Source organism: Culex quinquefasciatus, chromosome 1 (assembly GCF_015732765.1).
Source record: "Culex quinquefasciatus strain JHB chromosome 1, VPISU_Cqui_1.0_pri_paternal, whole genome shotgun sequence".
Classification (NCBI taxonomy): Eukaryota; Metazoa; Arthropoda; class Insecta; order Diptera; family Culicidae; genus Culex; species Culex quinquefasciatus.
This window is the reverse complement of record NC_051861.1, coordinates 11,845,818-11,858,733: the sequence shown is the minus strand read 5'-3', so window position 1 is coordinate 11,858,733 and position 12,916 is coordinate 11,845,818. Positions and strand designations below refer to the sequence as shown.

The following is a 12,916-nucleotide window of genomic DNA, read 5'->3' as shown; positions in this document are numbered from 1 at the left end:
ATTTAATTTATTTCGAATTATTCATCGATTTTTTATCCGTGAAGAATTTAATAAAAATATCTGTAAAAAGATTTTTTTTTACATATAGGGTCAACAAGTGGACCCTTTTCCATTTCAAAAAGCGACCGTCTGATCAATATTTAATTAAGTATTTTAATGTTTAAATTTCATGGCAGTTAATTTAAAACTTTTGAATTTCATGGATATTTCATGCTACGCTAAAATCTGCAGAAAATTAACATAAAATATATAATTTTAAAATAATTGTGAGCAGAAAGTAACTGAAAACTGTTAAAAATCCAAGTAGAGAACCTATTTCACCAGATTTTAAACTTCCCAAGAAACATATTTTTTTAAACCTGAAAAATTTAGGGAATTCTGGATATTTTTAAAATGGTCATAAAAACCAATTTCAAGACATTTGTTAGGTTTTAAAAGCTTCTAATCATAGAATTTGTGGATTATCATTGGCTCGTTATAATCTAGAATACAATTTGAACAGGGACAGCCAGAGTGTACCGTTCAGCATTGAAATAAAAAAAATCCTCACAATTTTAGCAATGTACGAGCCAAAAAAACGTCCAAAGCACAATACTAATGCAAAATTTGCTTGAGGGGTTACAAACATGTAAATCGGCAAAAATGTCAGAGGTTGGTATGAGCATACACTAATACTTTTACAAATTCTGTTTTCTGGGCATAACAATATACAACAAATTTGAAGACATTTGGTTGTAGCATTGCCGATTTATAGCTATTTGAAGTTAGCAGTTTCAAAACGGGTGCCACGATATCGCAACACTGATTTGACCAAATCGGCTCAAAATTTTGGTGAAGACTCTTTTAACCGGTCCTGTGTCCATGACGAAGGCCGATTTTCAAAAAAGTTTATTTTAAAAAAAGATAAAAATATTTATTTTGTTTTTAATGTATTTTTCATTTATCATAATTTTTTTATTTTTGTATTTTTTTAAAAAAAGCAAAATTTGAAAATCGGGCTTCGTCATGCACACGGGGTATGTCTTGAGAGTCTTCACGTCGAATTCCAGTCAATATGGTCCATCCCATCTCGAAATATCGTGGCACCCGTAAATCAACTCTGTGTTTAACACTGGAACGCCCAACGCATGTCCAACTTACACGGACGCCCAAGCCTCCCAAAAAGGTGCAACGGTAACTTCAACTCGCGGGTTATCGGGCATTACTCAACCAATCGGGACGATTATTGTTTCCAGTGATTTGTAGGAATGTCTAGATGATCCTAAAATTTTGCAGAACTTGATTTGAACAAATCTGTCATTTCTGCGACCGAAAACATCGTTCCAACTTTTTTTAAACGACTGCCTCCGCGGAATTTTCGGCGAATTTTTTTACACGCGAAAAAAGTTGGAACGATGTTTTTAATTGCAAAAATTACAGTTTTGATCAAATTAAGTTCTTTAAAGTTCTAGAATCATCTAGACATCCTAACAAATCACTGGAAAGAAGAATCATCTTGATTGGTTGAGTCGAGAACCAGCGAGTTGAAGTTACCGTTCCAACTTTGTTGGAGCCTTGGGCGTTGGAATGTTAAAGAAAAACGCTCTGAAAGTATGACAGGCCACTTTGCGCATGGCAAAAATTTTAGGTTAAATCGTCTCTAACTCAGTTTAATTATGAAATATCTTCGTGAAACTTTCAGAAGTGATTGAATATCAGCTTATAAGTGATTTTAATAAATTTTCTGTAATATGAAATTTTGTGATTTTCTACATGTATGTAACCCTTAACTTTCTGAAAAATTGTTCCCCAAGCTCACGATTGACATTAACCTTTGGAAGTCGCGTTTTTCGCGATCTTACAAACGGCGCACAAAGTACACTAGCGCGACTGTAGAAAAGTTAAGGTGTTAAACAGGGGTCAAATTTGGTTTACCGGAAGCAGTGGCGGGCCGGACCATTTTTCATTCTAAATTTTAGTGACGAAATTATAAAAAAATCATGGAAACTGCTACAATGCTGAAAGAAGTGTAAAGGAATCATCTGTTGCATTTCTAAATTTTCTCAATTTTTATTTTCATCGTGAAAAGTGGCAAAGAACACTTAGGAATGAGGATGCAAAAAATCGTTAAAAATAACAATTCTTATTTTAAAATATATCTAAAATATTTTGAAATGATAAAAAATTAATTTTTATACTTTTGTCCATGTAAAATATCAGTTCTATATTATTCAAAACATTGAAATTAAAAAATGCCTTTGACACAAGAAACATGTTTTAAGTACATTCAGAACAATATTATCTTCTTGGATTTTTTTTTAAGATAAAAAGAAATTTAAATCAATCCAAAATCTTTAAAAAAACATGTTTCAATTTTGATTTTTTTTGTCATTTTATAATGTCACTTAAATCTAAAATTTGTTCTCATGATAATAAGAGATTTTTGAAATTTACGTTTAAGTTACACTGAATACTAATACAAATTGAAATACATTTATCCAAAACATAAGGGAGGCATAAAAAAGAACGTATTTCTTAATTATTCAGTGAAAATCTACTTCAATAGATAAATTATTCATAAAATGTTAGAAGTTTATTTTGTCCATTTTGATTTAAAAGGAAATTCTAGATGTTTTGAAATAATAATAAACAGACTTCAAACTTAAGAAAAACAAATGTACATGTATTCTTGCACATTAAATATAATAGCTTTGAATTTGCAATGTTTTGAGTTTTAGACAAATCTTAATGGCAATAATCAAAAATAAAAATAAAGATATTTTTCAAATACTTTTGAAATCATGAACATTTTATTCAAATAAAATCAACAATATGGTTCAAATTTCATTGCATTCAATAAAAATCAAAATAATAATTTTCATCAAGGGTCTCAAGGGCCAGTTATTGAACCATTTTCAAGGGTCTTCACGGGCCGGATGAAATGGCTTCACGGGCCGAAGGGCACGCTTGGGCTAAAACTTCGAAAAATTGGTCAAAAATGATCAAATCATAACTTTTTCTAAAACTTAATCAAATAGTTATGATCATTTTGCCTGTGTTACAATGATAAAATAAAATTTGTATCCAAACTCTAAAAAGTAGCCCTGGTAGAATTTTAAATCTATTTAATTAGTTTTTAATGAAAATTAAGGAAAATTTCGATTACTAAATATTTCATATTAGATTGTTCATTTTTTTTCTTTATTGGTTAAGATTTAGAAATGTTATTTGATAAAATTTCTCCCAAACAAGTCAGATCCTAAACTCACCAAAAGTCCAATCAATTAAATATGTGAAATAAACTAGTGTTTTCGTATCAGTTTTCAGCAAAAGAAAATTTCAAGTATTTAAAAAGCTAAGATAATTTTTATAAACATTTGGTATTGATAATGACAGAAAATTTAAAAATATTGCAAAATAATGAACACGTTTTCTTTCAACGTGTTATGTACCGTCAGTGGGGGTGACATTGGGTCTGGTGGGTGAGATTGGGTCAAAGTGAATTTTTACGGATTTTACCATTTCTCAGGTTCTTCTCAATGAAACTGAATTCTATTAAAAGGGTTGTGTAGGGGACATCTTAAGATGACTTCGCTAAAAAAATCTCGTTCCTGGAACAAATCCTGTTATTTTGGCAGCTGTCTGAAGTTGAGGTACGTTTTTGGCTTAAAATGACCTCTCGAAAAATCATTTTTCTAATATTTTTGTAAGAATTGCTCGAAAACTACCCAAATGTTTGAAAATCTCCACTTCAAACATTGTAGCATGTCAATACGATTCCCTCGAACAAGAAACACTGTTGGATGACTTGTTTTTACCATATCGTTGTATTTGAGCAACATTTTAGTTTCATTTGACCCAATGTCACCCCCTCTAAGGGGTGAGATAGGGTCAATTTTCAAATTATTGGCATTCAAGGTAGTGTTCGTAAAAATCCACCATATTTTGGGAAAATGTCAGTAAACTATCTAAGAACAAATCTACGTTGAAAGATTTCCGATGTTATTTAAATTGTTTTTGTTATTAAGAAATTACGAGAGGTAAATCGTTTTTTGACCCATAGTCACCCGAACTGACGGTAGTTGAGACAAATAAAAAAAAAATAACTGATGTTTTTCTATCTTTATATGAAATTTGTTCATCGTTATTGTTGTATTTTTTTGGGAATTGATAAAATTGATCAAGCTGAACCATTGAAGTTTCAAAAAACGATTTCTTTCATAAATAATAAATAAAATTGTATACATATTGATGATTATGCTATTTAGTTATTCATATTGTAATGACATATTTATTTCATACTCCTATTTTTCCAAGTTTTGTTAATCATTTGAATTTTTAGAACTATTGGGAAGAAATCAAAGATCAGGCAACTCACCGACCCACCGACCACGGACCGAGTTCAATTTTCCGGGACTCCTTCCGGAAATAAAAGTTCTCTCCACCGGTCCAATCCGGGAATTCTCGACACTCCGAACGTCGCAGAGAGCGAAAAAAGTACAAATACATTTTCCGTGTGCAGGAAATTTTATGGATCAATAAAGAACCTTGAATAATTTATAAGCTCTGTAAAACGCGACGTCGACGTGAATCCCCGCCACCCAAAAGGGGATGCTCGGTTTGTTGTGTGTGAGCGTTGAGTGTATTTCTCAGGAGTAGTAGTGTGAAACATCGGAGAAATGAGGGAGGGGAGAGGGGGTTCGTGGACGGAAAATAAAATCCGATTTATGGTATCGCAAGACCTAGATTCGGGAGTGAACCTGCCTCGACCTCCTCGCCTTCTTCGCTGGAAGATGTATTTCAAGACGACGACTTTGGCGACGAACTCTCGCTGTTACGTGTACAATTGTGTAAGAACTTAAGTTGTTTGTATGTTTTTTTTTTGGCGAGGGGTGTGGGGCTGGAATAGTGGGCCAAGTTTATTGTGTGAAGGTGGAGCCATTTTGGAAAACTTGACGGCAGGGAGGGGGTGAGAAATTGATCGGAAAGTGTTACGTGATCGGTTCACTTTGCGGGCTATGTTTGGCATTATTTATGTTTGCAGTTCGCGGAATTCATGTGGATGGTTTCAAATTAAATATTTCAAGAGCATTAAACTCTGGTTCTATCGTCTCAACTGTAACTAGATTAAGACCATTTCCAAGTTCTAGTATTAAAGATCAATTTAAACGATTTAGCGATTGAAACGCTCTGATACCTCTGAATTAAATCATTATTCAATGAACCTGTTTCAAATCACTTAAACCATCATCTCCACTCGATGTGAAACCAATGACCGTGTTGCTCATTTCCCTTGAATTACAAATTTCCCTCCACCACCTTTTCCTCCTCCTCCTCCTCCTCCCAGAACCATTAATCCATATCGCGCGCTCATTGACGTGTATAATTGGGAAAATCCCAATTTCAGCGTCGCCGGCTCACTTTTTCGTCGTTTTTAATTGAAAATTAATTCCCTTGATCCTGCCATCAGCCATCCGGTTGGGATGGCCAAGTCCAGACGGTGTGGTCCCTTCTGGGCGAGCACTGAAAAAGCATAAAACTTCATTGACTCGTAAAAAAACGCAGAAAAAAAACCTCCGAAACGCAAAATTAACTTTAGAGCTAATCAACGGTCTCCTTCTTCTCTTTCCCGTAACAGTGGCCTGCAGTACGGTGACCGTGACCAAGTGCCAGGCGGCGCTGCGGACGCTCCAGGCGTTTCCGTTTTTTCGGCCGACCTGTCTGTGCAAGGAGCCCGGCATCGACCCGGACTGTAACTACTTCCGGGACTTTCTGTTCGACCATCCGTGCGGTTTCGTGTCCAAGAAGGGTGAGTACTTATAGTTTGATTAAAGAGGCCTTGATTTGTTGTTGTTGTGTTCAGCTTGAATTGTAAGATAGAGAATACAGTTTTAACAAGAAAAAATTAAAAAAAAAATAAAATTACTTGATCAAACAAGTTAATTATTGTATTTTTTGATTTGGATGAATGTTTGTATGTACCTTATCTATGACCAAAGAGCCATTTTGCATCTTTAGTTTGTCCATATAATTTTCCATACAAATTTGGCAGCTGTCCATACAAAAGTGATGTATAAAAATTCAAAAATATGTATCTTTTGAAGGAATTTGGTGACCGATTTGGTGTCTTCGGTAAAGTTGAAGGTATGAGTAAGGACTGCACTGAAAAATATGATACACGGTTAAAAAAGTTTGGTGATTTTTAAACTTATTGTCACTAAAACTTGATTTGCAAAAAACACTATTTTTCATATGTTTTAAGGGACATCAAATGCCAACTTTTCAGAAATTTCCAGGATGTGCAAGAAATCTTGTACCGAGTTATGAATTTTTTAATTCATACTGATTTTTTTTAATCGAAATATTGGTCGCAAAAATTGTTAAACTTCATTTTTCGATGAAAATCAAGTTTGCAATCAAAAAGTACTTTAGTGAAATTTTGATAAAGTGCACCGTATTCAAGTGTAAGCAAAATTTAGGTGATACGACTCTTAGTTGCTGAGATATTGCCATGCAAGTGTTAAAAAACAGGAAAATTGATGTTTTCAAAGTCTCACTCAAACAACCCGCCATTTTCTTACGTCGATATCTCAGCAACTAATAGTCCGATTTACAATGTTAACATATGAAACATTCGTGAAATATTAAAATCATTACTATCATTTCAAAAGGGATTAAAATTCAACATAACGCCCCCGTAGAGAATTGCTGTTGTGCTGCCAAATTTTTGAAAAAAAGACATCATTTATGAAAAACGTGAAAAACAGTCAAAAAACTTTATTGATTTTAGATTTTAAGATAGGTTATCTAAGTAATTCACTCAAAATGTTTTTTTTTTTTTGGTAAAAACGTGACTTTTATTACCTAGAAGTCATGACCAAGCTTGATCATCTCTGATTTTTTTTCTGTTTCTTTTTTTTCAAAAAGATCAGAAAATTTCCAATTTTAAGTGATAACAACACATCAAATCAACACTAATATTTGAAAAGGCCCTTAAAATTCATTCATAAATTTAGGCCATTGCAAATATTTTATAAAATTTATGTCCCTCGACTCTGACCAAAGTCGAAAAATTAACAAAGATGTATTAAAATTGAAATAACATGCCATGGCATAAATATTTGAAATGCACAACTTGTTTTTCAATCATTAGTTTCGAAAATTTCAAATATTTTTTTAAATTTTATTTTTCGGGCCGACCTTCAAAGGTGAAAGAGAAAAAACTTCGAAAAATATTTACAACAACCTAACCAAAAATACAAAAAAAACGTCTTAATGAGGCTTGGATATTTGCGTGCCAGAATGATATTAAAAATTTCATAAATTTTCGAAAAAAAATATCTGTTCTGTTTTATCATTTGAAAATTTAGAAACAAAATGTAACACAGTAAACGTTATACATCAATAAAGGCATGCTTCTATCATTATTTTGATAAATACAAATAAAGGTATGATAATAATTATTTATCAACTTTTTACATTTTTCATAAAATCAAAATTAATCAAAAGATTGAAAAGTCTGTATTTGACTTTAAATTCATTAATAATTAAAATTCATTATTAATTTGAATCAGGGGTGCTTAAAGTTTTTGGAGACCGTGCTTAAATTGAAGCTCAATTGAGCTTGCTGGCAAATTTAAAAATAAAATGTTCATAAAAATAAATTACGCTATTTTAATTTAAAAGACTAGAAAAAACATCTATCAGCTCTTTGGAAAAATGTTTTCAACTAAATGTACTTTTATTTTACTTTGATTTTTTTGTACTTACAAATACATAATTCAATAAAATTGATTATTTTTATCATATCCAAAATGGCCGACATGTAACCTGCATAATTAATGTAACGGCGTAATTTTATCAATTAATTAAATGTGACTGATAAAAAATCGTTAAGAGTCAGAATTTCAACATTTCAACAAATTTTTTTTTTAAATGTGTTTAACCCGTGAAGTTTGATTGCAATCATTATTTTCAAACAAATCGGCTTAAAAAAACCTTCTAGCTAACAAAAAACAATTCGTCGAAAATACTTTCAAATTCAAATTCTTTTTGAATAAACCAGAACATGCCCAAAATGATTAAAAACGCAGAGGAATTCATTTTTATTTGATATAGTTCATTGCAACATAATTTCAATAGATTTTTTGGAGTTTTTCGAAAAAACGATTTTTGCCCATGATTTTTCAATATAATTTTCAATAACGGGGGGAGGGAAGGGATGTCGAAAAAAACTTGTTGAAAAAGAGGTGAGCGTAAAAAACTTAAAATCACTTTACAAGTGACCAACGGGCCAGTTTACATGACTGTTCAAAATGGATGCGCGGGCCACAGAAAATCAAAAATGGAAATTTCAATACAGTTAATATTTTTAGGAAAACATTTAATTGAATTCGACTTTGATTTTCAAATCTCTACAAGAAAAAAAACCGTCATAGCAATGAATAACGATTTGTAGAAGCATTTTTGGTCAATATATTGATAAACGATAACCAATTTATATTTTTGAAATTTAAGTCTATCATAAGATCCGAAACTTAAGACTGTTATGTTTTATTTTAGTGAATGTTTCAACGCAGTCTGCATTTGAAAGTCAAAAATCTTTGAAAAAAACTAAAATTAGTAGTTTAAGTCTCTTGAAAATAAACCCTTATAAAATATTCTCAAAATTAAACAAAATACCCAATTTCATTGAAATGCTTTGTACTCAAATCTAAATCAAGCATCAGCAATAATTAATTTGAAAGTAAAGTTATGGTTAAAATCGCTCACGATGCAACTTTTATAAGCCTTACAACTCTGCCGAAAATTGCCTTCACTAGCCGACCCCATTCGTCTCGATCAGAAAAGCTGCCACGATTCATTTCTGTTCCAAAGTGCAAGCGTGCTCCCCTCCCCTCCTCCAAAATTCCTAACCTCAAAAATGTAGTTGATGTGACACATTCGTTCCGGCGTTTCGTGGGTCGGGGGAGCACAAAATATATTTCCCACTGAGGCAACCCCAACTATCGCGGCCAAGAAAACACGCCAAAACGTCGTCCTTAGTCGTTTGCCGACAAGTGCTTTGCTACGTCTCTCTCTTCCTCGAAAGAAAAGGATGACGCCGGCAAGGACGCGCCAGAAGCGGTGTTTTCCAGCCCCAGATTGACAAGAAAATTCCCCTCAAAAAGCAACCAACAAAAAAAAATGGTTCAAGAAGGACGGAAGCATCGTGCCACCGCACAACTGCCAAAATACCAATCTCACTTTCCCGCTAGAAGAAGTAAGAGTGGGGAGAGGGAAGCAGCAGTTGGTTGCAATGAGCTATCACAATTGTGTGGGGGGAAAAAAAGAAAAGTGCATTGTGGGCAAAGCTGTGTGGCGCAAAGGAAAAACTCATAAATAAATTTTCCGCTTCGCGTTCAGCTTGTCAGTGCGGCTTTGTGAATGAGTATTTGTGGGTGGTTGTGTGCATCCGAGCAAAGATTTCCGGTGTTTGTCGACTTGTCGTGCTTTATGAGGATTTCTTTTTTTCCTGAGAATTGGTAGTAGAATGCATTGGATATATGTTATAAGAATAAGGCAAAACACAGTTTAAAGCTACTTTTAAAAAGAGTATTTAATAAAACAATCTGGACAATGTTATTTAAAGACAAATACTAACAGAAAACAACACACTCAGTGAGTGCCTGGAGTTCAGCAGGCAAATTAAGTAGCTTTAGCCATCGAGATCCGACTAGCGTTTGGCCATTGCTCTGCAGACCGCACTACTGACCAGTTAAGATCAAAAAGACACAATTTTTATTAAGATAAGTATTTACAATCCGCTTAGTTCGTTCTGTGGGTCTCGTGGCGTAGGGGTAGCGGCTTCGGCTGCCGATCCCGATGATGCTATGAGACGCGGGTTCGATTCCCGCCTTATCCACTGAGCTTCTATCGGATGGTGAAGTAAAACGTCGGTCCCGGTTTCTCCTGTCTCGTCAGAGGCGCTGGAGCAGAAATCCCACGTTAGAGGAAGGCCATGCCCCGGGGGGCGTAGTGCCAATAGTTTCGTTTTTTAGTTCGTTCTATTGATGACCGCGATATGGAAAACTTGACGAAATAAAGAACGAATGTGTACTGTACAAATCTGCAAACTCTGAATACAAGAAAGATCCGACTTTGACTTTGAGACCCCACAAACATGTCCACTTTGAATTTTACTAAAATATTTAAACAAAGCCGAATGATGCAAGGATCGAACCGCACTAATTCTCCATACAAAATTTGGAGAAAAATCATTCGGCCCAGAGTGTAAAATATTACAATCAGTTTTCCAATCTGCTAACCAATTTAGGATCAATATTTTTTCCATGAAAAACAATAATTAATATTTGTATTCACATTGCAAGTCACTCTTCACATTGATAAAAATAAGAATTAAAAAAATTTCGAGTTTTATTTGAAAATGTCTTATACACAAAAAAATAAAAATAAATTCTAGAAATGTCTTAATAAGTGCTACAAATTTTGGTTACCTTCTTTTCCAGGCATTCTATAAAGACAAAATGGCCTACTTATCGTCACCAAGAATAACCAAATTGACCCATTTTGTTACATCCTAATAACCATGCTGAAATAGTAGTTTATGCAACAAGTTGCGAAAACAAGATTTGCAACGAGTTGCTTACACAATTTTTTTGCAATTCCAAAAAACGCCTTTTGAATGGAATTTTATGTCAAACAATCAAGTGTTGAGTTAATTCGCCGTTCAAAATAAAACAATATTGAAAAATAGTACTTTTCGATACAAGTGTTGAAAAGTTCAACTTTTCAGCACCCATTTCATTACTTAAAAGTAGGTCTTTTCAGCACTGGTATTTAAAGGTATTAAATTTCAATTCAGTTATTTAAGGTAGGGAAAAGTAGGCCGTTTCGTTTCTCCACAAGGACAGGAAAAAATGACTATTTCACAGCGGGATTGCAAATAGTAGTTTTTGCAATTCCGTCGTGAAACTACTTACTTTTCCTGTCATTCTTGAACGACGAAATAGCCTACTTTTCTGTACCAAAAATAGCAAAATCGAATAGCTACACTTTTCAAAATAAATGCTGAAAAGTAACACTTTTCAGCACTGAAATGGGTGCTGAAAAGTTGAACTTTTCAGCACTCGTTTCGAAAAGTAACACTTTTGAACATTTTTTTGATTTAAACGATTTATTGACAAAATATATGAAAATTATACTTAAAATTTCACTCAATGGGTGTTTTTCGAAATTGCAAAAAATGTTGTATGGAACTCGTTGCAAAACTTGATTTTTTCAGCACTTGTCGTATTTATCTAACTCGGTGAACCTCGTTGGATAAATGTACGACTCGTGCTGAAAAAATCCTCTTTTTGCAACTTGTTGCATAAACTACTATTATGCAACAAGTTGCAAAAAGACGATTTTTTCAGCACGAGTCGTACATTTATCCAACGAGGTTCACCGAGTTGGATAAATACGAAGAGTGCTGAAAAAATCAAGTTTTGCAACGAGTTCCATACAACATTTTTTTGCAATTCCAAAAAACACACACTGAGTGAAATTTTATGTCAAATTTTCATGTATTTTGTCAATAAATCGTTTAAATTAAAAAAAAATTGAAAAGTGTTACTTTTCGAAACAAGTGCTGAAAAGTTCAACTTTTCAGCACCCATTTGAGTGCTGAAAAGTAGAACATTTCAGCATTTATTTTGAAAAGTGTTGCTATTAGATTATGTTATTTTTGGTACAGAAAAGTAGGCTATTTCGTCGTTCAAGAATGACAGGAAAAGTAAGTAGTTTCACGATGGAATTGCAAAAAAGCTAGTTAAAGCACTCATTTGAGTGCTGAAAATTTCTCAAGGTGTTTTTCAGCATGGTAAAAGAAATGGTGTGCAACTCGTTGGAAAGCATGATTTTTTCAGCACTCTTCGTAACTATCCAGCCTATCTCCTGATTTTTGGGAAAAATACATAGGTTGTGGAGAGTTTATTCCACTAGAATTTCGCAATTTTCTAAAAAAAAATATATTGTATTTCTTTTTATTTGAAAGAAACTTTTGTAATTCAGATGGGCTTGTGAACCTTTAAAAATCTGTATTCGAAAGTCTGTATAGCGAAGTTGTAGGTTTGAATAAGGACAAAACAGATACACCAAAAACCAAATACCGATTTTTAAAATTGAATTTACCGTTAATTATTGTGCTGCCAAATATACTTTTTTTTTTTTTGGTTTGTTTTAGGGGATATATCTTTCAAAAAATCTGAATCCGAGGTTGTGAATAGGATCCTAAAGCTCTTTTAAAATGTTTATGTACAACGGTAAAAACACGATTAAAAACCATTTTTACAAAATAAATGGACAAGACAACATTTTTTCGATGGATCAACTATGGTCCCCTTGAAACAAATTGTCAAGTACAGACATGCCTCGGTTAGGCACCGCATATGGGGGATGCAAAACCGAGGCGTGCATAACCGAGGCACAGAGCTTATGGGATTCTGGCTATATGGAAGACATTGGCTATAATCGTATGAAAAATCATGCAAACATAAAAATATTATAGTGTTATGGAATCGGGATGATTATAATTTCATGAAAAATTTCACAAAAAATGCAATTTTGTTTCTCTATAGAAACCAAAAATATATTGTTATTGCTATTCTGCCTGCTATACTGACTTTTTAACATTTTTAAGTTTAGTTTGACGTATACTTTTCGAAAAACCCATAACATTTAGTACTTTGTTCGTGAACTCATTGAAAACAACACCAAGTCTGTTTGTCCCATCGTTGGAATTCTACGCATAATTGTCCCACCAAGTATTTTCTTCCCCGGAATCAATGGTTTTACGAAGCATTATGTCGTGTTTACCTATTGTATAGCAAGAGGATCACAAGTAAGAGTGATAAACTGCTAACTGGGGCAATTAGGGACATATAAGTTGAATAGG

General features: G+C 33.4%; 1 protein-coding gene across 1 annotated transcript in view; it reads left to right on the top strand.

Annotated features, from left to right (window-relative positions):
- The window catches only part of LOC6043184, a 314,616-nt gene that overhangs the window by 212,428 nt on the left and 89,272 nt on the right, over positions 1 to 12,916 (top strand). The window contains exon 8 of the mRNA XM_038249531.1: positions 5,618 to 5,788. Coding sequence (XP_038105459.1) covers positions 5,618 to 5,788 — 171 coding nt within the window. The remainder of the gene's footprint in view (positions 1 to 5,617; positions 5,789 to 12,916) is intronic.